Genomic DNA, 24,790 nt, shown 5'->3' with positions numbered 1-24,790 from the left:
TTGGCTGTTGGCGGTCAGCAATGCGGGTAGATTGAGATTGAGAGAGAGAGAGAGAGAGAGAGAGAGAGAGTAGAGAGTAGAGAGATCAGGAGACGGAGAGCGAGTCATAGGAGAGAGAGAGAGAGTAGAGAGTAGAGAGATCAGGAGACGGAGAGCGAGTCATAGGGGATAAACAGGACGAGTAGTCACGACTGTGCATGCGTGCGACACAGTTGCTGGTTAGTCCACAGTGATTATGAAATCTGGACTTTCGGCCTTATGTTGTTTGATTGTGGTATTAAATTTGGCAATTTGGAACCTGCATACCTGCACTCGTTGAGCTTTTGTTGCCTAGCTGGCTCATTAAGTAAACCAGCTAAACTACTGGTTTACCTTGTTAAAAAATGTAAACAAGCCAATTCAAACCGAGCTATTTACAAGTTGAGCCGAATGAGTTATCCAGCTACGAGTTTTTTCATCCGGCCTACTTATGAAACTTAGGGAGTGGCCCCATCCAGTGTCAGCACGTCCCGCATGGGCAGTGGCGGAGCCATGAATTATATATATAGGGTGGTCTAAAAATTTTGATATATATGAACTTTGTTTAGGTTTTTAAGGTGCATTTGTTGCACTTAGAACTTTGATTTTATTACTAGTTAAGTACGTGTTCAGTAAAATGTAAGATATGATGAAATGTAAGTACCTAATATGGCAAGGCAAAAGAGTTTAAATAAATCAAAATATTCTATTTTAATTGTATTTTCTGTAAATTTGCTATCCAGAAGATATAAAAAGGACATTTTTTTGTTATATCTTGCTAATATAAATCGTAGATTATTAAATTATGTACCCGGTGTACATGAAGACGGGTCGTTCCACTGAGAAGAGCGAGGTGTATAGCTTGGGCGTGGTGCTCCTGGAGCTCATCACTCGGAAGACGGCCAAGTATGACGGCAACAGGAGGTCGAGCAGGGCAGCGTCAGAAGAGCAATGTACACGACAAGGACATCTTGGATTTGAGGTACTCATACACAAATCATTCTTGTAGTAGTGGTACACCATGTACCTATTGTTTCGAGTTTTTTTACTATGAAAAGGCAATAATCACGATGGAAATGGCATCCTAACACCTCTCTCTCTAACCAAGAAATATAGATTCTAAATCACAATAAGAACTTGTTCGGTTTGGTGGGGATTCAGAGGAGAGTGATTTTAATCCCCTTTGAAACCGTTACAATTATCCAATCCCTTTGGATATGAAATTAACCGAACAAGGCCTAAAACTGAGATCCAAAAGGCCTGATTGATTTTTCTGTCTTTACTATATCCATAATAAATATTACCGGTTTGTCAATTCGATTACTTCACTGTTACATGTGGATATCTCGACACGCTGTATATAGCTTTGGGCCTTGGATATACACGTATATTATTATATAATATGGATATGTGTAGCCAATAACCGGTTGTTTTAGCTCCTTCTAACAACTGAATTTTTTCATGCACTTACACCGTCTTCTAGCTATATTTACACCGCCTTATTACTATATTTACAATGATGTATTCAGTGTAATTTATTGGACAGAGTAATGTAATTTGAGGATAACATAAGATCATAGACAAATATATGTCAAATTTTCAAAAAAAAGTTTTACAAATTTTTTCTATGGATTTCAGATATCATAGAAAAATATATCAAATTATTCACAAATACCATCAAATTGTTCACAAACTTACAAATTTATAAATGGAAGAACCGACAACAGAGAAAATAGTGGCTTGTACTATAGACAGTGCTCTGCTGGTAGATGTATGTTGTATATAAACTGTTCCTGGCTGCACTGAGGTAGCTAGATTTCCATTAATCCATGAGTACGTGACCACGCATGCGTGTCCGTGGTCGGCCGGAGCCGATCAGGCTGCGGCCGCCGAATTAGCTTATCCAAGCTTGGCAAATAGCCTAGCGACGGGCAGACGCGAGAAAGCATGCGCTGCGTTTTTCATGGACGTGTCGTATCGTCATGTCGATGTAGGTAGTACAGAGATGGATTGGAGAGGGCCGTATACGTGCGACGACGATGGCGTCACGGTCGACCGACGACCCAGAGGCCAGGCCATCGATGGTTGCGAGCAGCGCGTACAAGAAAAAGCCGGTTGATGGGAAGACATAAATCAACCGGCTGATGTATAGCGTTTCAGTATAATATATATTGGTCGAGAGGACGAACAGAAAAGCAGTCTGTGTTGAGCTTGCGCGCCATATACAAAGTGATCTTTATGATCAATCGCGTTCCCAACAGATCGGTGCGTGCTGCAGCTACACTTTCGCATGGCATGGCACGTCTTCTTCTGTTCAACGACTGGACTGCACAGCGATAACGGCTCAGTCTGCTTTTGTGTCCTCGTGGATCCAACAAACGCCAATTTTGCCCTCACTCCCTCAGCTGAAACCCAAGGGTCGCACAACATTGGACCTCGTCCGACGGCTACAATCGCGCTAGGCGCCAGGCGCCACGACCGGCCCAAAGGCCACGCCACGCGCGACAAACGGTGTCCGCTCGGGCAGCCCCCGCCCAAAAATAGCCCGCCTCCGCAACCATATAAACCCGGCCTCGCCACCCCGTCCCTCACCGCACCACAGCAAAGCACAGAGACACCAATAAGCGTCAAACTCGCCACACAGCCAGCAACCACCAACCCGAGAGAGCTAGGCACCGTACGTCCATACCCATGGCTCGCGCTAGCGTCGTCTTCGCCATCGCTGCTCTCCTCTTCGTCGCCATGGCCGTGGCGCCGCTGGCCGCCGAGGCGAAGGAGTCCGCCGACGCCCCCGCTGCCGACGCGCCGGCCGATGGACCCAGCGCGCCGGTGGGTGCCCCTGGCCCCCAGGGCGTCGATGGCCTGTCAGGCAACGAGGACGACGACGATGATTCCACCAACTGAGGCCGGCCGAGCACGTCGTCCTAGCTCGGTTCCGAAGACGAATGGTCCGGTTGAATTTGGAACAGGACATGGAAGAAAAGTGAGAGCAATGTTGTTTGAAGTGAAGCCATAATAATGTGTGGTCGTCCGTGGATATATATGTTCTTGCTCTCCCTCTTTTTTTCTTTCTGTTTGATTTTCGATGTGTTATCTTGTTCTTAGCAACTAATTGTATCGACTCTTGGTATCAAGGACTCCAGAATTTATCGTTTCTGTGTTTATGAGCCACTGAGAGTCTGAGTCTGAGTCTGAGACGGCGAGCGATTCATCAGTCATCATTCATGTGCATGCTTGGATCACGATGATAGTTTTAGGCTTCCCTGCTTTCCTCTGCTGCACAAAAGGCCGCCTTCTTGTTCCTCTGTTCTCAAATAGTCAAATTCCATTTATATTTCTCTTTAAAATCAACGCCATACTGATTTCCCTAGCTCTGCAATTTGCGTGGATTTTATGGGGGATTATCTACACTCCATACTTCATAGAGCCTTTTCTGGAGCTCTTACACACAACTCAGCCAAAATGCCATGAGCTCGTAGCTACCCCGCTTTAACAATATATGGTATCTGTTTTTTTTTCATATCTGTGGTATTTCTTATATATATAATAATATACATACCAAATTATAGTGTCAAACATTACTGTTCCGTATGCGTGCAGGGCGTGTCCGTCACTAGTTTGTCCTAAAAAAATGCAAATCTAAAAGCATTCTTGATTAAAGTGTCAAAGTTTAACCAAGTATATATAAAAATAAAAATACTAATGTTTTTGACATCAAATGAGTGTACTATATAAATATATCTCATAACACATCTAATACTACTCATTTGATGTAAAAAATTATTTATATTCTTTATATATAAATAGTTAGATTTGAGATATTTTAAGTCGAATACTGGTTTTTTTCTAGAGGGAGTGAGTACTAAAAAAAACCAAAGGGACGAGTCATGTGTCATTGTGAGGCCGGAACAGAAGTAGGATGGTAGGGTAGCGTTTGATTGAGAGTCAAGGTGGATGGGACGGTCCCGACTCTGTTTTCTGGATGGGATGGAGACGAAACAATTTCAATTTCTGTTTGGTTGAAGAAGGATGGGACGAGCTCATTCCCTTTTCTATTTGGTCTGGGGACATCAAAAGTGAGGATGGGACGGAAACGGAAAATTTTCAATTTCTGTTTGGTTGAAGAGGGATGGAACGAACCCATTCTTTTTTCTATTTGGTCCAGGAACATAAAAAAGGGGATAACAAGTGGGTTCATTTATCAGTTTTTTTCTTTTTCTTTTTTCTTTCTTTTTCTTTTGTTCCTAACGCACAGGAATTTCCGCCCCGAGTCCCGTCAGAATTTCCGTCGCGGCCCCGACACGGCGCCCCGCGCTCGCTCGCTCGGCACTCGCCCACCCGCGCGCCGGAGTGAGCCCGCAGAAGCACACTGCCGCATCGCCCGAAGAAGCCCCGAACCGCAACGCGACCGCAACAAAAACCAGCCGACGACCGACCGTTCGTATTCGTACAATCCTAAAAGAAGGGAAGGAGAGCAATGCCGGTGCGGCGGCCCAGGAAGGGTGACCGCCGGATCGACGCGGCCATCGACCACTTCGCCGCCATGGGCTACGCCGCACACCACATTAGATCCGTCGTCGGTGGTCTTGTCAAGGTGATTTTCGATAGGTCTCTTCTTTTTCCCCCCTGCAAGCAGCGTCGGGCTATGGCGGCACCGTAGGGTCTGGGTTTCGTGTTTCTCCGCGGATCGATCGGGGGTTCGAAATCCGCCTTTTTTGGTGCCGTGAACAGACAGCTGCAAGGCATTCTCTTGTGTTTGCGGCGATCGGCGCTTCAATTCGAGTCTGAATGAATGAATGCACTAGCTGATTGATCAATTGTGGTTTTCTCTCTGCTATGGGTGTAGGTGTACGGGGGGCCTAGCCCTGATGTGTGGCGCCTACTGGAGGAAGGCTCCTACCAGGTTGTGCAAAACAGGCTCTTCGAGATCGAGGAAGAGCAGAAGCAGAATCAGGACGCGCAGCTGCAGCAGCAGGATGACCAGCAAGTGGAGGATGAGCCTCCTCAGGTTGGGTGATTCCTCATTTCTTTTTGTTGTCTCTCTCAAATTCTCACTTTCTCATTTCAGAACAACATGCCCAATATGGATCGTTTATTGCTCATACTCTGAAAAACAAGAACCACCTGGTCTCTCCTTATCGAAAGACCCATTCATGGTTTGCCCAACATGTCTACTCAAAGACCCATCATAAAAAACCACCTGCTTCTCCTCTTTCTCGATCTCGAAGAGCCTGGTTTGCCCACGACCGAGCAAGAGAGAAGGCCTTGCTCAGTTTTACCTAGTTTCAATTGTGAATTATAGACCATAATATTTAGCAATTCGAATAAGAGGAGATTTGGACGTCTGAATCGTCCTGCAAACCAAGACACATCTTTTGTCCGTTACCATTCATGCCCTGATGTCCCATTGTATCCGCTCTTATCACTTCGTTGGTACCAGTCCAAGTCCCACCTAACCAGGGTTAAGTGGGGGACTTTGGATAATAATTTTTTTTTCAAGACCTCATGTTAGAGGCGAATGTCATGGACCTACCTAGTGTCTAACAGCCACGCTCAGTTAGAGGCAAATCTGTTCAGTCTTCCTTAAGGTTGGAGGAATAATAGGAAAGAAGAGAGGAATTATAGAGAGTGGTTAGCCAGGGAGGCTATTTATCTGTAACCCGTATTAGAGGCAAGCCCAAATTAGAAGGAAAAGCCTTCTCTCTTGCTCGGTCGTGGGCAAGGCCTTTGGCCGGCCCCCTCTCCCTCTCAACCCGATCCGCCACCATAACATCCGATATCATAGATGACAGGTCTGATGAGGGCAGCCGAAGGTGCCATTGACGCTGCCGCCGGATCCCATCTCCAAAGGCGCTGGCCGACCTCGCCCAGCAGATGGCGTCTCTTTGGGCGCACCTAGAGGCCTTGGAATCCTGACCGTCGGCGACCACCACCACCATGCCGTCGTTGTTCCCCTACGGCTTGCCGGCGCACCCCTCGTCATTCTTCATCAGAAGCCCTCCTCTCTTCCATGTGCGGTGCGGAATAGTAGGCATCCAATGAGAAGGCATGGGTCACGGGCTGACGCGCACCATGTAGTGCCGCTGCATTCCGCAATCAACTGCTGCGAGGGTGCCTCCACTGGTCACTATTGCGGCTCGACCACCGTTGCCGCCTTCTCGGTGATGCGCATGCTGACTAGAGATGGCAATGGGGACATCCGCGACGAGGAGGGACACCCCGTCCCCGTCCCCGATTTCCCTCATTTTCCCCGCTCCCCGGTCCCGATCCTTGTCTCGGGGAAGACTTTCTCTCGTCCCCGTCCCCGATTGGTGTTTCGGGGCCCCGACAGGTCTGACATCCCCGAAGCGAAGCACGTCCATTCAGAGCAGAGGATTGAGGGGAAGAGGACCGCAGGAGATTGAATCTGAGAAGGACGGAGGAGCAGTCGAGCTGAAGACTAGAATCTGGGAAGGATGGATGAGGAAAAGGGGGTCGAAGGAACACTGCAAAAGCAAGAGCAAGCATCGTCATGGGAGGAAGGACAACATCACCTTGTACTTGGGTGTCATAGTGTCAGTGTCGAGAGCTCGGCCACTGGTGCGTCGCAGAGTTGCATGGAGGTAGATGACCGCGACTTCGTGGTCGCAAGGGCGACAGAGAAGGCGAAAATGGCGGCTACCGGTGAGAGTCTGGGAGAGGAGCAACGATGCTAGGGTTTCACGATATATATATCAGTGCTATGGGCTTGGGCTGAAAGTACTCTTGCTGGGCTTCTTTTGGCCTATCTTCTTGGCCCCCCGGCGAATTTCAGGGAATGGGAGCTGTAGAATGTCCCCGCCCCCGCTTCACCCGTCGGGGCTAACTTTTGGCCCGTTAAGCTCCCCGTGGGGAGGAAATTTGGCCCATTTTGATCCCCTAATGGATGAATTCCTCGTTGGGTATCGGGGATCATGGCCCCGTTGCCATCCATAATGCTGACGACGCAGACAAGCGGAGCTCTATTTTCCTCGGCAAGATGTGTGGCTCAGTTGAAGACTTGTGCCTAGCTCATCCGTTCGGATGGGGCTGGGTCTGTGCTCGTGGCTTGGGCTGGATGTGGTGGCCAAGCTGCATGGGCTGCTGTGCTCTTGTTTCTTCAAGACTTCAGCCCATCTCCATGGCATTCAGATGGTTATACGTGTGGCATTATTGCGTTCAGACGGTGTCCACCTTCCATTGAGGAGGCCGCCAAAATAAAGAGTCCAAATCTATTTTAGGTCGAGAATAATAAACTGAGCCGAGATGTAAAAGGCTTGTTTTTAAGTGTTAGGTTTGTGCCGAGTCAAGTTATTGTTATGAGCTTGTTAGGTTGTAGCTCGAGGACGAGCTGCTTGTGCAGGGGTGGTGTTAGAGGCGTATGTTGTCATGCGGGGCAAGAGATTCACCAGTAGAGCAAAGAAGGAAAACCCTTCCCTCTTGCTTGGCCGTGGGCAAGGCCCCCGGCCAGCCCCCCCTCTCCCTCTCAACCCGTGCTGCCACCATAACAAGCAGCCGAAGGTGCGTCGCCGCTGCCGGATCCCATCGCCAAGGCGCTGGCCAACCTCGCCCAGCAGATGGCATCTCTGTGGGCACGCCTAGGCCCTGCAATCCCGATCGTCGGCGGCCACCACCACCATGCCGCCGTTGTTCCTCCTGCGGCTGGTCGGGCTTTGGGACGACAGCCGTCTCCATGGCAGATTCGAAGATGAAGGTGCCTGCTAGCGTGTCGGCGGGTGCAGGAGATGCACGATCTGCAGCTGATTCAGCCCCAGACCCTTTCACAGCTTCTCCAAGTTGCGCATCGCCATGCGGAGGACCTTCATCTTGTTCATCACATCAGGGATCTGGGGCATACGCCCCCCCTCCCGGCGACAGGCAGCCAGCATGCTGCATTGCTGTTTCCCTCGCGGGCTGCGAACTCAGAGTCTGCGGTGGAGGCGGTTGGGGAAGCGAACCCTTCCTCGCTGTTCTCCATTGGAAGCCCTCCTCTCTTCCCTGTGCGACATGGACTAGCAGGCATCCAGTGGGCAGAAGGTGCACACTGTGTAGCGCCGCAGCATTCCGCCATCGACTGTCGTGGGGGCACCTCCGCTGGTTGGTGTTGCGGCATGGCCACCTTGCTGCCTTCTTGGTGATGCGCATGCTGACGGCGCAGACAAGCGGAGCTCCATTTTCCTCGGCAAGATGCGTGGCTATAGTTGTTGTGCCTAGCTCTTCCATTCGGATGGGGCTGGGTCTGGGCTTGTGGCACGGGCTGGATGTGGTGGGCAAGCTACGTCGGCTGCTGTGCTCTTGTTTCTTCAATACGTCAGCCCATGTGCAGACTGCTCCATGGGATCCAGGTGGTTATATGTGTGCAATTATTGCGTTCAGACGATGTGCACCTTCAATTGAGGAGGCCGCGAAATAAAGAGTCCAATCTATTTCATGTCGAGAATCATAAAATGAGCCGAGACGTAAAAGGCTTGTTTTTAAGTGTTGGGTTTGTATCGAGTTGAGTTATTGTTATGAGCTGGTTAGGTTGCAGCTCGAGGACGAGCTGCTTGTCCTGGAGGTGTGTAGTGTTAGAGGCATATGCTGTCATGTGTGGCAAGAGATTCACTTGTAGAGCAAAGAAGACAAGCTCAGCAAATCAGGAAAGTGGCAAGATTGGTACCAAATTGAGGGCAATCCTGGGCGCACCATTAGCTGGTGCAAATTTAGAAGCTTAGCATGAGTGATTGAGACAGAATTAAGTGGTGATTGGGCTGCCTAATGGCTATGTATACCGTGAGCTACCATGAGAATAAGCAAGCAGGAATTAGAAGGAAAATCCTTCTCTCTTGCTTGGCCGTGGGCAAGGCCCCCGGCCGGCTCCCTCTCTCCCTCTCATCCCTAGCCACCACCATAACACCTCACAGGACACCTGTGTATTTCCATGTTAAAAAGAAGTTGTTCATACAACCATTGCATATGTGCAGACTTAATGGGTTGGTAGCTTAATCCAGGAGAAAAAAAAGATGCCATACTGTAGCTAGAATGACCAAATAAACTGAGCAATTTAGTAAAATATACTGACATCTTGCACACACTCCTAAGTGCTGCAAGCAACCTGCTTCACCTATCCTCCACTGCAAGGCTTCTTCTCTATGTTTTATATCTAACTGAGATTGTGCCACATTTTGTTTGACAAACTATTCTGCTCTTTATCTCTTTCCAAGCATGCAAAATCATCATTGTATCAATATGGTTGGTGGGTAGTTCTGGAAGAACTGATTTCACCACCAAATAACTTCGAGTTGGTATTAATTTTTGTTTCAAGCCAACAATCTTACTTTGTATGTGTCCATGAACATTCGAATGCCTAAGTATGCAACGTGAACCAGTGTAAATGAAAAGTTTTATATCATGCTAAAGTAAATATAGTGATCATTTTGTGTTTGTATAATAATATGTCTTGGATATCGCTATGTTTTCAGGGCCATTAAGTCCCTTACACTACAATGATGATGCCAAAGTTGATACTGGCACAATGCAGCAAACTGAAAGTTAACCAACTGTCAGTCTGTTGTTTCCTCTAACTAAAGACCTTTGGGCCATTATTCATTAATTTATGATTATGGTTTCTGTTGTCATCCAATCGACACATGTTGCATGTTGTGGAATTCTCAAATAGGATGATATAAATTTCAACACTGGTAGAATGCAGAAAACTAAAAAAAAGAACAGTAAACAAACTGTCATGCCATAATACAGACCTTTTTCTCTAAGCAGAAACTCCGAGTCATAATATACGATTATGATTTATGTTATCTACTTGATGATGCATATGCATGTTGTGAAATTGCTAATGGGCTCAATTCAATATGTTTTGTACATTTGTAGCACCAAGAACCAGCAGCAGACGAGGCAGTGGAAGACCCTATGTTCATTGAACCACAAGATACCATATCAATTTCAAATGAGGCACCAGCAGAGACTAAGTCAGCAGATAAGGAAGTGGAAGACCCTATGTTCATTGAACCACCTGCTCGTGAGGCTGCATTGCCACTTAATGCTGCTAGAAGGATTGGTCCAACGCTACCCTGCTATGGATGGCTTAGTGAGTCAGAAGATGAGGAAGAGGAACAACCTACTGGTCAAAAACATGAGGTGTGTGTTCTAAGTCCAGGAGAGCGAGCCCAGTAGATGGTATGTGCACCCTATTACTATGCTATTGTTGAGTTGTTACTTAAACCAAATTTCTATAAATAGTCAACATCTTGAATTTTATTGCCACTGCGACTTTGATCCACAGATGGTCACTATGGCTTATGATCTCCTTAATTATGAACTATGCCTGCCATTGTCACCATGAACACGATACTAGCCATATATCACATAGCAAGGCAGGCATGCACTATTGAAACCTCCTTGTAATCAATAAGCTAGTAAGCTACAAGATAGTCAATGGTGTTCTTCTGAGAAACGAACTTGCCGGTATACGTTCTCGAAGATGCTGCTGCAATGGTTTAGAATGTTAAAATATTAGGTAGAGAAAAAAATTATACACTAGTGTTACTATTGAGCAAAGTGGAGTATCATGATTTTTTAGGACCCGTTTGGAGGAGCTCCAGGGGGCTCCAGCTCCGGCACTGTTCATGTACTGTAGCACGGAGCCGGCGGAGCTCGAAATTGTGGCTTCGCCGGCTCCTCCTCTTTTCGGCTTCTTTTCAGTTCATTTTGTGCCTCGATTTCCGAAACGGCTCCTGCTACAGTGTCGCTACAGTACCCCGAGGTGAGGAGCCGGAGCCGCCTGGAGCAGCGCCAAACGCGTCCTTATTCTATGATATAGCAGTGCAGGACATATTTGAGGGTTTTTAAAACTAAAGACCTACTGGACATGACATCAGAACCTTACATTGAATTGAAACCCCCATAAGCCTCCAGTACACCTGCTCGTGCACTGCGAGCTAGCCTCTTGAACTCTCGCTAGCGTTTTTCTTTTCATGGTTATCTTTCATCAGTTTTGAATATAATATGCTCCTGGCTCGATTTGGATTGCCGTTGGACACACCCTTATTGCTAAATGCTGATCCCTATGCCATATCAGGATTGCCATCTATTCTATGTTAATCTAAAATGGTTTTGCTTGTTCTAATCACTAATCCTTGTTTCTGATTTTGACAGAGTGGCTGATACCAACCTGGCAAGGTCCATGATGCTCCACTAAAGATGCAGAAGTCCAATGCTGTGTTTTTGGTGTCGCGGAAAAAAAAGAGTTTCAGAAGCCTTTTACACAAGGCTACCAGTCTAGCAGAAGTATCTGACAATATAGAACGTGTGCTTGATGTTGATGATGAGTGTTAAGTACTCTAATAAATAACAATATAGAATGTGTGTAAGTAGAGCATGTTCCGCCAGTTTAAATAAGAGCCAACTCTGATTGAAGCAGTCTGCAGTGACATAATTTTAGCAGCTGAGAATAAGAGCTTAACTTTGATTGAAGTAGTGGCATAATTTTAGAAGGTGAGATGAGATGATGTTTAATCCAATAATCTAGGCGTTGAAATGCTTATGCATTCGTGGAAAAGGTGTTGATAGGAGAACGATTACAGTGCTGGTCTCTCATTGCCTTTGTTTTCTGTCAGTGCAAAAAGAAAAAAATTCCGTTGCCGGGACTCGAACCCGGGTCTCTCGGGTGAGAGCCGAGTATCCTGACCAGCTAGACTACAACGGATTGTGTGTGAGATCCTGCTTTATTCCTTTTATATCGAAACATGAACATTAAAATCGATGAGGCACCACGCCCTGTACAGATTGATAATCAGCAAAATGATACTGCTAAAATCTTCGCATCGTTGTCTGGTCCTTGTATTCCTGGGAATTAAACAAGGCCGGAAGGGGCCTCCAAGATTTTTATGCATTTTATTATTTTCTTTCTGCATTTTTAGTCATAGATTTTTTTTATAAGGTAGTCATAGATTTCTTGGTCCTGTACCAGAAACAACAAACAAGAGCACTGCCAATGAAGTCTGCCTGGAAACAGGAGAGCGAGGCCACATCTTGAACCTTATCCCTCTCAATTTACCTCCGCAATGGCGCAACACACCCAGAGGCGGCAGAGGACTCGAGGCAGAGCACGGCCGGTTTACGACTGTCTGGTTGAAGGCCGATGCTCGCAGAGGGAGTCCACAAGAATCTCGTCATGGCACAAATGGCCTGTGCTTGCTGCATGCCTTCCTGCTTCCCGTCAAATGTTTTATGCTACCTCTGTGTTTAAGAATCCGTCAAACCTTGGCATCGTCGATCTGATCACGATCAAATAGATGTCTGGGATGCTCGATGAGAATGGTAAGGCCTTTTTGAGCCTCGCCAGAGCACACGATCCTGAAACTCATGTTTGTGTCTCACAGCACATCTAGAAAGCTAGCAGTGCTCTTTTATTTGGATTTTGCTATTTTAGGTCTTATTTAGTTCCTCACCTTAAAGTTTACTCTATATCTCATCAAATATTTGATACATGTATATAGTATTAAATATAAACTAAAAAATAACTAATTACATAGTTTACGACTAATTTACGAGACGAATCTTTTAAGTCTAATTATCCAATGATTTGATAATATGGTGCTACAGTAAACACATGTACTAATATCGAATTAATTAAACTTAATAAATTCGTCTCACGATTATTGACGAATTATGTAATTTATTTTTTTATTAGTATCTAGACACCCTATACGACATCACCTGACGTGACACCCCAAATTTTACGTCCTGCATTTAAACAAGGCTCTACTGTACGAGCGCGGTAGCGCCCATTTTCAAGGAGCACCCGGCCGGCACATGTCCACTCACCCATCCGATCGCTCGCCTCGGCATGCACACGCTCCGGCTAGCAGCTGGCGCGACCCCGACCACCAACCGCGCCCGCCCGCACGCCCCCGCCCCCGCGCGCGGGGCTCTGCCTCTGCCTCACCTCCCGGCGTATATGTAGCCGGCTTCCGCGCTCCCGTCATCCCGTGTCCTGCCATAGCATTAGCGCACCCGGCTAGCCAGTTCGATCGCCAAGCCCGAGAGGCCAAAAAGACACACGTATGTCTCGCGCGCTCGCCTTTACGGTCCTTCTCCTGGCCGCCGCCGCCGCGGTGGCGCCGCTGGCCTGCGCCGACGGCGTGGAGGAGTCCATCCCCGGCGCCAAGGAGTCCGCGAGCGCCGGGTCCAGCGGCGCCAAGGTGTTCGACACGGACACGGCGGTCGGGGCCGATCCCGACCCCTCCCCGGCCAGCGGCCTGCCGGCCGACCCGGCGCCCGACGCGCGCCCCTAAGGCCACGGCCACGCACCGTCGTCGTCGTCCCCGTTTCCTCCGTGCGCGCTTCACGCGTCGGTACTCTTCTCGTTCTCGCGTTGGTTAAGACGTAGTAGTACTTACATGAAGTCATTCATGAACAGCCACGCGCCTTGTACATGTCTCTGGAATGTTCAACCTGCATGTGTTTTGCTTGCGAGCGTTTTTCTTTGTTAGTCGTCGATCGATCGTGAATCTGAATCCGTTACGCAGCAGTGAGCTGAGCATTCTGCTGTCAGTGTGGAAATGCCACTCCAACGCTTGAGTTCGGTTCCATGTAGCTCCAGCCAGGCCACCGGTGTGAAATAAATTGGACATTTGATTGTTGAAAAACACAGCTTATGTTGTTTTGAGATCGACGCTGCCATCTCCATGTTTGTACAGCATGACTATCGAAGCCATTTTTTACTGTGGACAACGTTTGCCTTCCTCTCAAAAAACAGTTACCATGTTGGTGCAAAACAGTGCAGAGTTTAAAGGAAGATTAATAAAGCATCTCATACTGTTTACTGCATGTGAAGTCTTGATTCATATGGAGTATGCATTCACCGGGTCTCAGAAGACCAACACAAACTCTCGATCAAACTTTTCCGCAAAGTGTAAATAAAGTCCATGTGAGAGCTTGATCAATGCCAGCTTTCATCCAACAGAACTCCATGCATGCGTACAGAAACGAAGTCGATTTTGTACAGTTGCATTGCCCATGGACAAACGAATTTGAGTATTTAAGTACTCACGCCTGCTGTACCTGTACCCATTTCTTTGGCCTTTCTCCTTTCAATATGCCGGAGGATCTTGCGGAATATCATCTCATCTCCGGCAATCTTTGATCCCACACGCGAGATGCTTTGTGGCACGCCTTGAATTTGAATATACTTTAGACTCCATCAGCGGAGACGCTTATCTGTAAAGTGACCACACACAGTGATTAATATATGATACACAACACATTATCATGGTAAGCATGGTGCCTTTAATACAGTACGCACCACAGTATTTTTTTTTTCTCTCTCTCTCTCAGCTCGACTGACTGGTTTAAGCTCATCACTGCCACTGGTCTACCTCGTGGAACACTGGAACCCTGTTATGCGGTTTATGCTTTATACTAGATTTTTACACTACTCAGGATCATGTCTTGCATTTCATTGACAGATCTGTCGGCAAGATGATTGAGCTATCAGAAATTTTCAGAATTTCTTTTCAAAAAAAAAAATCAGAATGGGTTGTCGAAACTGTCGATCACTCATGTTTAAGTGTGATCCAATTGATTATGTGTCTCTTCTGACTGATTGAATATAAGTGGCAGCATTAAGGAAAGTCATCATGGTATCAGTCGTTGTAGATTATGACTGGCGTGAGACATCATTCCCAAAGAGTACATTCTGCATCCTGAGCCTGTGCGTTTTTCAATCTAACGGCTCAAAGGCTACACAAAAGTATTGTTACATTACATGGTGACTTTTGTACAGTAATACAGAGGATTCCTGACAAACGGAGTTCTAGCATGGCAACATTTGCACACTGGACAGAGGATTCATTTCAAATGGAAGTGCTATGGGAACTCTAGTCTAGGGAGGCTATATTTCTTTGATACACCTTCTTGTCTGTATTCTTCTAGAGCCTAGCCCTTGTTGCTTTTTTTATTTTGAAACAAATAGCCCTTGTTGCTTTTGCTATCCTTGATTCATATTCCATTCCATGACACCAGGAATGTGAATTTCCATAAATAACTTCTCCCAATTGATGAACTTGATGTCACAGGGGACCATCTCTGTGTCTCTTTCATCCATCATCGCGATAAGCTTCTACATGTTGGAGTCATCATCATCAAACCAGCAAGTGCAGCACAGGGTCACAAAATGGGAACAATTCTCGATAAAGAAATGGCCTACATTTTCTTCTTGGAGCTATGCCAATCTTACCTCCCTTTGAATAACGTGACTGGCCAGTATGCCTCTGCAACAGCCACTGTTACATCATATTCTCTCTTGAGCCTAATAATGCAAAAAAATGCACTGATATTGTAAAAGGGAAAGGCTCACATGAGGCGTGAGTGGAAGAAAACAACTTCCATCTAGGTGAATGGGAAGATTCCTAAGAGGTGCCTGGCCGCCTGCTTCCTCAGCATCCCCTCCGAGAAAAAGGCCTTTAGGTCAGCTTCATAGACAAGTAGTTCATACAAGAAAAAAAAATGGGTTCAATTCTTGTGTAAGATTGACTTTCGAGAAAGAGACCTTTAGGTCAGATTTCTAGACAAACTGCAGTTCAAATACGAAAGAAATTGGCTTGATTCTTGTGTAACTATGTAAGATAGACTGGGAGGTCTGTAATACCACATTTCTATGTGTTGTCTGCATTGTGATTATGCTTTGTTTTCTTGCATGCTTACAAATTGATGGATTTACAGCAGCATTATAGAACAAAACGCACAGAAATCACAGAGATTTGCATTTCAGGCATGCACCCATCGTTTTTATTGCCACAATATAAAAACAATGCCTGATCCAATGTTTGAAAAGAACAATGCAGCAGATGTGTAGCATGGTGAATTTTGTACACTGCTGTGAAGTAGTATTTGTTAGAATTTATATGGGTGTAACAATATCTGTTTCAAATGGAAGTTAGGTTCTATGAGACTGACTTTCAGAGCTTGTGTAAACTCTTTTAAAGCCTTTCCCTTGTTGCTTCCCTTGATTCACATTCCAAGACACTAGGGAAGTGGATTTCCATGAGGTACTTCTTCCAATTAATGAACTTGGTATCATAGGGGATCAGTTCTCTGTCTCTTTCTTTCAAAAACGTGATAAGCCTCTGCATGTTTGAGTCATCAAACCTGCAAACTCAGAACAAGGGTAAAAAATGGGAACAGCTCTTGATCAGGAAATGGTTGGTAGTTTCCTTCTTGGAGCTATCTCTATCCTACCTCCTCTTGAAGAATGTGCCTGATTGGAACACTTCTGCAACAGCCACTGTGAGATTGTACTCTCTCTTGAGATGGTTGTATCTGTCTTGCTCCTCAGTGGTAGATAATCCACGGCGTACCATATCCTGCAACCAAAAATAATGACATGCTCTAGGAGAAAATAGCCACAAAATTCAATGCTGAAGTTATATTTAATTAAAAACCAACCTCCAAAGGCATCTTGTAGTGTATGTCCATGTGCTCATAGAAGTTGTCCATTGTTGCTGGCACAATCAGCTGCTTCACCTAGATTACCTCTCCCTCTGCACCGACAAATGGTTTCTCCAAGAAGTATCTGAACATTGCATGTAACAGGTCTCCAATCTTGAGTGGGTTGCGCATGGAAGAACCAATATGGTAGATCAAGTCCAATGGTCCTTGAGGGTGGCAGTTGATGATACAAAGCATCGCATTGACCACAATGTCTGCAGGTACCTGTAAGGCATACATATAAAATAGTCACCTGTAATGATTTAAACTATGTCGCCTCTATGATAACCTAGTTTCCTCTACAGCTCAATTCTTTAAGGTCAGTACAGGAAGAGTGTATCGTACTATGTCCATGATGGTTGTGACATCTCCAGGAAGAAACTTTAGATGCCCCTTACCATAATTAGTAACCCATACGTCAATTGTTCTGCATCGGTTTCACACAGTATATTTGAAAGTGAGTTGCCTATGATGACAGAATGGAAGTTCTTGAAGCAATCAAGTGAGAACATATGGTTCAGGATGCTGAGAAACTGACTTGATTCCTTCTATCCATCCAGGAAAAGGCTCCTTCAACGTGCTTGTTGTGGAAGTTGGGTGGACGATGACGATTGGGAGCCGTGATCTATGTTCATATGCCAGCATCTCAGCCATTGCCTTTGTAAAAACATAGGTGTTCATCCATCCAAACTTCCGAGCCCTGTTTAGCCACCACACAGAGATTTTGAGACATCGTTCTGGATGGTGCATCATGTATGAAAGTGAAACTCTTTAGATTGAATTGTGCATGTGATGAATCAAAAAATATAGAGGTGAGACCTTTCTATCCCAATCTTCTTCATGGTGTGTCTTATAGTGTCTTCTGAAGCACTGCTGCAAACTAGCTCTTCCAGCTTCGCCCTTGCAAATGCTATTTCTTCTGAAATATCTAATTCTGATTGGCCATCATAGCTCCTGTACTGTTGAAGCGGCTTCTCCAGCACGACTCCTGATTTCTTCGAGTTAACGTAAGCTGAAATTTTATAACAGCTCTCTCGATTAACAAGAAATCCTTTTTGTTGGATGGAAGCGAACTGATGCAAAATTTTCAGGTCTCACCAGTTGACACAAGAAGAATGAGCTCTAGCTTTACACATCTCAATGCGACCTCCAGAACATGCTTCATGCCCATAGTGTTTATCGCCAAAGCTGTATCATATCTGCACTTATGAGTTATGATTAGTGGCAGCAACATGAACACATCTGAGAGTAGCCTGTTCTACCTACCTTTCTCTGAAGTTAACTGCAGCAGCCATGTGGATGATGATATTTGTTTCTTTCACTATATCTTCAGCAAGATGAACATCCCCTATACCCAAATTGACCAATGAGACATCTCCTGCCACAGGGAAGATCTTGTCCTAGAACCATGAAGTAAAATGATTTTGGTACTTCTCTCGCAAAGACAGAAATATCTGAAGTTGCATAATCTGGCATGACAGGTAACAGGACCAAGGAAAAAAAGATGAACTGGATCAAAACTTAATTAAATCACACAACTTAATCACAATACGATAAAGTCCCTAAGGCGGCGTGAGATATGAACACAGAGCAACGAAGAGAAGAGGACGACCTTGGATCGGACTCGCTCCGTTGCAGAAACCTGGTTACGGGCGCGCACGAGGAGGTACAGCCTCTTCACCCACGGCTGCAGCCGTCTACAAGAACTGCAGCTCATAACCCAACGAATCATCAAAGTTTCGGTCGCAGAACCTCTCAAACAACAAACTACAGTAAAGATTCAATCCGTTGCGGTTACGTTTCGCTATGAATCCGATGGCGCCCGTGATGAGGACCGTCTTGCCGTGAAGGCGCTCCGCGACCCCGGCGGGTTCCATGGCGAGCAGGACGCCAATGGCGTGCTCTGTGGTCTCCCTACTCCCGAAGTACTGAGACGGGTAGTAATCGCCCTGTTGGCTCGGCGGAGAGTACCCTTCACTGATTTACCGTGTGAGAAAAATATATTTTTAGTTGAAAAAATACGGCCTATAAGTAATCGAATGATCGAATGGAGAGAATGACAGCGCCGAGACTTTGGTATTTCATCCGTCGTCAAAAACGGATTTCTCAAAGTGATTTCGCTCATTTGTCATTATAAAACTAGGTAACCCGCTGAAATACATTTTGGATAATTTTAATTTATGAAAAAAAACACCTCCTTCCATTTCTATCCCTGTCTGCTGTTATCATCGTCGAAACGGATCAACACAAAACGGATCGGCCCTCTCTGTCGTTACTTCCTCTCCTCCATCCCCAGCGGCATCAGCCGGCACAGCGCCGCCCCCTCCCCTGATAGCTAAATTGTTGCGTCGTTCGGTTAGGATTATGTTCATCGAGTCTGTTAGTCAGGTAGCGGGTTGGGCGTGGCCAGAAGCGTGCTTGGTCCACGACACAGCCCGGTTGGTCCATTGTGTCAGCGCCATAGGATATGTTGCAGCACGTGGTGCGCGTCACGATGCAACGGCGTAGCGCACGGTGTATGCTATGGCGCGGGAGATTCGGAGGTCTGTTCCGTGATCCCGATCGTGTACTGAATAAATAAGAAACAAAGAGGGGCCGAGAAAGTTGCGACGGTTGGCAGTACGTATCATTCTTGTTGTTGTGTTTTACATCTATCTCGCGCTCGCCGCGGTGACCACGTTCACCGCTGCTCCACCATAACCAGCGCAAGCTCCTGGGTATCACCTGGTTCCAACACGTGGTATCAGAGCCAAGGAGAGTCAACGAGGAGGCGCGTGGTGGCGGTGAGAAGGTGCTGAAGACGCCGGGTGGAAAGCTCCACCGGATCGGAGAAGAGGGTGCCGTGAACTGCCGTCGACAGTGATGGGAACGTCGGGCGAGAAGGAGTCAATGGACCGGGCGTTTAATCAGACCGCCGGCAACCTGGTGTGGCCGATGCTCACCCGGACAAACTACCAAGAGTGGTCCTCGCATATCCAATGCAATCTAGAGGGTATGTACCTTTGGGACGCCGTTGAATCTGATAAGCCGGAAAGACGTCGGGATAGACTGGCTCTTGGAGCCATGCTCCGCGGCGTACCAACGGAGATGCACTCGATGCTCCTCAACAAGAAGTCTATGAAGGAGGCATGGGAGGCGATCAAGACGATGCGTCTTGGTGCATATCGCGTCAAGGAGGTAAATGCTCAGAAGTTGTTGGGCGAGTTTGAATCGATCTCGTTCAAGGCAGGAGAGTCGATAGATGATTTTGCCATTCGGATCACAAAGTTGGCAACAGACTTGAAAGGCCTTGGAGAAATGAGTGTTGATGATTCAAGGGTGGTGAAGAAATTCCTTCGAGTAGTGCCATCACGCTACAATCAGGTAGCGGTGGCAATTGAGATGTTAAGTGACCTGAAAACCCTCACGATCGAGGAGCTTGTGGGGAGGCTGAGGGCGGCGGAGGATAGATTCGAGCCCTCGGTGGAGCAGGTCACGGAGAAGATGCCGAAACTCCTGTTGACTGAAGAAGAATGGGCGGCGAAGTAGAAAGGTCGTGCTGATCCGGACTCATCGTCGGGGTCTAGAGGAGGCAAGGGTCGTGGCCGCTATGTCAAGAAGGAGAGGTCTGGGGCACGCGCCGGCGGCGAAGGGCGTGACTCCAGGATGAGGCTGACGTCAATGGGCACACCTCGACAGAAGGGTAGGTGTCACAAGTGCAACATCTACGGGCACTTCGAGAAGGAGTGCAAGACAAAGCCAAAGGGTGAGGAGCGGTAGGAGGCCGTTCACCATGCCGCTAGTGATCACGAAGGCACCCTACTGGTGACGCAGGTCTGCAATGTCATGCAGACGGTCACGCCGAGGACACAGCATGTGTTCCTCAACCAAGAACACGTGTTCCCGGTGGAATATGGTGAAGGCGCGTGGGTCCTCGACACGGGCGCCACAAATCATATGATGAGGTGTCATCTGCCCTGGTGACTCTGGACGAGACGGACTAGGGTGCGGTACGGTTCGGCGATAGATCGATGATAGAGATCCAAGGCTTAGGTGCTGTGGCGCTTGCCGGAAGGAACAACGATCACCGAGTGCTCACCGAGGTATACTACATCCCATCTCTCAAATGCAATATTGTTAGTCTCGGTCAGTTAGAGGAAGGAGGGTGCAGAGTTGAAATCGACCATGGTGTGATGACTGTGTTCGAGAGATGACAGAAAGATGCCGAGAGGCTTGGTGTGCTGATCCGAGCTGAGAGGAGAAACCGGCTATATGTCATGAAGGTGAATCTGATGACTCCTATTTGTCTACTGACCAAGATGGGTGAGGAGGCTTGGCTGTGGCATGCTCGCTACGGTCATCTAAACTTTAGATCACTCCGAGATTTGGGTGCACAGCAGATGGTGGAGGGAATGCCATTGATTCAGCGGGCTGAGCAAGTTTGTGATGGGTGTGCATTGGGGAAGCAGCACAGGACATCGTTCCCCAAAGCTTTTGCATATCGTGCAACTGTTGGACTAGAATTAGTCCATGGTGATCTTTGTGGACAGATCACACCACCGACCCCGGTGGTAAATCATTTTTCTTGCTAATCGTGGATGACTACAGTCGCTTTATGTGGCTAGAATTACTAGCGTCGAAAGATGAGGCACTGAAGTTCTTTAAGAAGATCTAGGTGGCAGCAGAAGTCGAGTCTGGACATCGCCTAAAGGCGTTCAGAACCGACCATGGTGGGGAGTTTAACTCTGGAGCTTTTCAAGCATACTGTATTGATCGTGGGATCAGGCGCAACACCACAATGACCTACACCCCACAACAAAATGGGGTCGTTGAATGGCGCAATCAGTCCATTGTTGAGATGGCGAGGTGTTTGCTTAAAAGCATGGCTGTGCCAGGAAAATTCTAGGGAGAAGCCATTCGAACAGCAGTGTATTTGCTGAACCGATCACCGACGAAAAGTCTGAAAGGTCAGACTCCATTTGAGGCTTGGTATGGGAGAAAACCGAGCGTCCGGCACCTGCATACTTTTGGGTGTATGGCGTTTGCAAAGCGCACAGGGCCAGGGATAAACAAGCTGGCAGATCGCTCAACGCTAGGTGTTTTTCTGGGATTTGAACCAGGAACGAAAGGTTATCGAGTATATGATCCTATCAATGACAAGTTGATCGTGACTAGGGATGTGATCTTTGATGAGAAAAGAGGATGGAATTGGGTGGAGAAGGCAGCCAACGAGATAGTGTTGGCACCGCAGTTTTCAGTAGAAGATGAGCTTACTGATGGCATTGTTTATTATCCGACAACACAGCTGGGATCACCGTCAGCTTTTAGTCCTAAACCAGCTGATCAAGCTGAGCCGGTTTCACCTGCATCTATAATTCCATCTGGTGGGGGTGCACCTGGGACACCACCACCGGATAGAATTGCAGATGCAGGCAAAACTAGCTCAGCTTGATCAGCTAGTTCAGGACTGAAAGCTGACGGCGATCCCGGCTGTGTTGTCGGATAATAAACAGTGCCGTTAGTAAGCTCATCTGAAAGCTCTAGTTTGGTTTTGGTGAATTGATGAAACCCTAAGTGCTAACCTAGTTTATCAAGTGATCATGAGATAGGTAGCACACTTCAAGTAGAGAAGCTTATGAAGATCATAGCATGACAATGGTGATGGCATGGCGATGATCAAGGGCTTAAACTTGAAAAGAAGAAAGAGAAAAACAAAAAGCTCAAGGCAAAGGTATAAACCAAAGGAGCTATTTTGTTTTTGTGATCAAGACACTTAGAGAGTGTGATCACATTTAGGTTTGATAGTCATACTATTAAGAGGGGTGAAACTCGTATCGGAATACGGTTATCAAAGTGCCACTAGATGCTCTAACTCATTGCATGTGCATTTAGGATCTAGTGGAATGCTAACACCCTTGATAATACTTGTGAAAATATACTAACACATGTGCACAAGGTGATACACTTGGTGGTTGGCACATTGGAGCAAGGGTGAAGAAGTTAGAAGTGAAAACAGAGGAGATGCCAGCGTCGGTCAAGTGACCGGACACTAGATCCAAAAGCACCGGACGCTGGCTACTTGCGTCTGGTCATGTTGACTGGCGGTACAGAGGCTAGGGTTTACCACCGGACGCTGGGCTGTGTCCGGTCAAGATGGACCGAACGTGTCCGGTCAAGGAAAACCGATTTTTGACCCTTACTGTACTCGACCGGATGCTGAGGCTCCAACGTCCGGTCAGTTTTGCCAGAGCATCTGGTTAGCTTCATAGCCGTTGAAAACTAACGAACAGCATTTGAAGCTGGTGACACGTGGCGTCCATTAGTGGACCGAACGCTAAGTCTAGGGTCCAGTCAGTTGGACCGAAGCGTCCGGTCAGAGCGCAGTATGCCCAGTGAAGGGGTACAACGGCTCTATTTCGTGGGGGTTTCTATTTAAGCCTCATGACCGGCTGTGGCTCACATCTTTGGCAATTTTCATTGACATAGCAACCTTGTGAGCCTAGCCAAAGTCCTCCCACTCATCTCCATCATTAATTCATCATCATAGTGAGATTTGGAGTGAATCCAAGTGCATTGCTTGAGTGTTTGCATCTAGAGGCACTTGGTGTTCGTATTTCGCTGCAGGTTTCACTTGTTACTCTTGGTGGTTGCCGCCACCTAGATGGCTTAGAGCAGCGAGGATCATTGAGTGGAGGGTGATGATTGTCTTCGGCTCCGATCTTGGTGATTGTGAGGGGTTCTTGACCTTTCCCCGGCGGAGCGCCAAAAGGTACTCTAGTGAATTGCTCATGGCTTGTGTGATCCTCATCTTGTATTGGTTGTGCGGCACCCTATTGAGGGTTTGGCGTGTGAAGCCAATTAGCGCGTGAACCTCCAAGTGAGTGAATCGCCACAACGAGGAGTAGCTTGCCGGCAAGCAAGTGAACCTCGATAAAAATCATTGTGTTCATCCTTTGATTCTGAGGTGATTGGTCTTCATTGTTATTCATCTTTGTGATTGATTGGTTCACTCCTCTACACGGCGGTATAACTATCTTGATCACTCTCTTTACATTATCGCAAACTAGTTGACAAGCTCTTTAGTGTAACTAATTATGAGAGCTTGCTTGCTTGGTTGGTGTGGCTCTTTAATTAGCCTTTGAGAGCACTCTAACATAGGGTAGTGCCATACCTCTTATGTGAATCAACACTATCTAAACTATAATTGTGGTAGGTGGCTTGCATTTTGAGTAGGCTAGCACAACACTTGCTTCGCCTCATAATTGTCTAACTATTTTATTAAGTGTTGTTGTAGAAATTTTTATTAGGCTATTCACCCCCCCCCCTCTAGCCATTAGGACCTTTCAAGTGGTATCGAAGCTGAGGTCGCCGTTATTTGAGGCTTAACAACCTTTGGTGTTAAAATGGCTCAAATCAACAGGACCAAGAAGCCACCCCAATTTGATGGCACAAATTATCCTTATTGGAAGTCAAAGATGACCATACATATCAAGTCAATCAATAGAAAGGTGTGGAAGGTGGTAGAAACCAAAATTAAGATTGGTGATCCAGAGAATCCTGCCGCCGAAGAAGTGCTTCTCCAAAATAATGACATTGCTCTAAGTGCCATTCATGATGCAATTGATGAAAGAACATTTGAGCAAATCAAGAATATTGAGATGGCACATGAAGCTTGGAAGAAGTTGGAAGAATTATTTGAGGGCACTCAAGCCGTGAAGGGTGCAAAGGCATATATCCTCAAAGAAAAGTTTGCAAGCTTCAAGATAAAGGAGGATGAGAGTGTGCCGGAGATGTTTCATAGGCTTCAAGTGCTTATCAATGATCTCAAAGCACTTGGAGAAGAGGTGAAGGACAAGGACTTCTCCCATAAGTTCTTGAGATGCTTACCTTCAAGATTTGGTACATTGGTCACTATTCTAGTAAGGAGTGGTTTGGACACCATGACACCAAACCAAGTGTTGGGAGATATAATGACTGATGATACTTATAGAGATGATGATGAGAAGGAAGAAAAGAAGGAGAAGAAAGATGAGAAGAAGGATGACAAGAAGAAGAGTGTGGCATTCAAGGCCACATCATCCAAGGGCAAAGCCAAGCAAGAAACATCTAGTGAAGAAGATGATTCATGGGATGATGATGATGATAAGAAGATGGCTCTATTTGTTAAGAGATTTGGCAAGTTCATGGTGAAAAAGGGCTATCGTGCAAGAAGAAAGAAATCTTCATTCAAGAACAAAGAAGAGTCAAGAAGGTGCTTCAAGTGTGGAAGCAAAGATCATCTTGTTGCTCAATGCCCATACAATAGTGACAA

General features: G+C 46.6%; 3 protein-coding genes, 1 non-coding gene and 1 pseudogene across 5 annotated transcripts; 3 read left to right on the top strand and 2 right to left on the bottom strand.

Moving 5' to 3' along the window:
* Positions 1–3,915: 3,915 nt before the first annotated feature.
* LOC136533091 (uncharacterized) lies at positions 3,916–11,409 on the top strand. 2 transcript variants are annotated; one of them, XM_066525662.1, is made up of 4 exons: positions 3,916–4,612; positions 4,865–5,026; positions 9,883–10,149; positions 11,167–11,409. In XM_066525662.1, the coding sequence occupies exons 1-4, from the start codon at positions 4,496–4,498 to the stop codon at positions 11,173–11,175; spliced, it is 555 nt and encodes a 184-aa protein (XP_066381759.1). In that variant the 5' UTR covers positions 3,916–4,495; the 3' UTR covers positions 11,176–11,409. The 2 variants fall into 2 exon arrangements, with proteins under 2 accessions (XP_066381759.1, XP_066381758.1); XM_066525661.1 differs by having other exon boundaries at positions 4,152–4,612; positions 9,883–10,188.
* Positions 11,410–11,643: 234 nt separating this feature from the next.
* On the bottom strand, positions 11,644–11,716 carry TRNAE-CUC (transfer RNA glutamic acid (anticodon CUC)). Its single transcript has one exon. It is a non-coding gene; the product is annotated as a tRNA-Glu (tRNA).
* Positions 11,717–12,995: 1,279 nt separating this feature from the next.
* Positions 12,996–13,650, top strand: LOC136533088 (uncharacterized). Its single transcript, XM_066525658.1, has one exon. It carries the CDS (start codon positions 13,077–13,079, stop codon positions 13,305–13,307), a length of 231 nt encoding a protein of 76 aa, XP_066381755.1. The 5' UTR covers positions 12,996–13,076; the 3' UTR covers positions 13,308–13,650.
* Positions 13,651–14,690: 1,040 nt separating this feature from the next.
* LOC136533090 (fatty acyl-CoA reductase 1-like) lies at positions 14,691–18,377 on the bottom strand (annotated as a pseudogene).
* Positions 18,378–19,362: 985 nt separating this feature from the next.
* Positions 19,363–20,028, top strand: LOC136533089 (uncharacterized). Its single transcript, XM_066525659.1, has one exon. The coding sequence runs from the start codon at positions 19,363–19,365 to the stop codon at positions 20,026–20,028; it is 666 nt and encodes a 221-aa protein (XP_066381756.1).
* Positions 20,029–24,790: the final 4,762 nt, after the last annotated feature.

This window comes from Miscanthus floridulus, unplaced genomic scaffold, assembly GCF_019320115.1.
Source record: "Miscanthus floridulus cultivar M001 unplaced genomic scaffold, ASM1932011v1 fs_786_1_2, whole genome shotgun sequence".
NCBI lineage: Eukaryota > Viridiplantae > Streptophyta > Magnoliopsida > Poales > Poaceae > Miscanthus > Miscanthus floridulus.
This window is presented reverse-complemented; position numbering and strand designations above follow the sequence as displayed.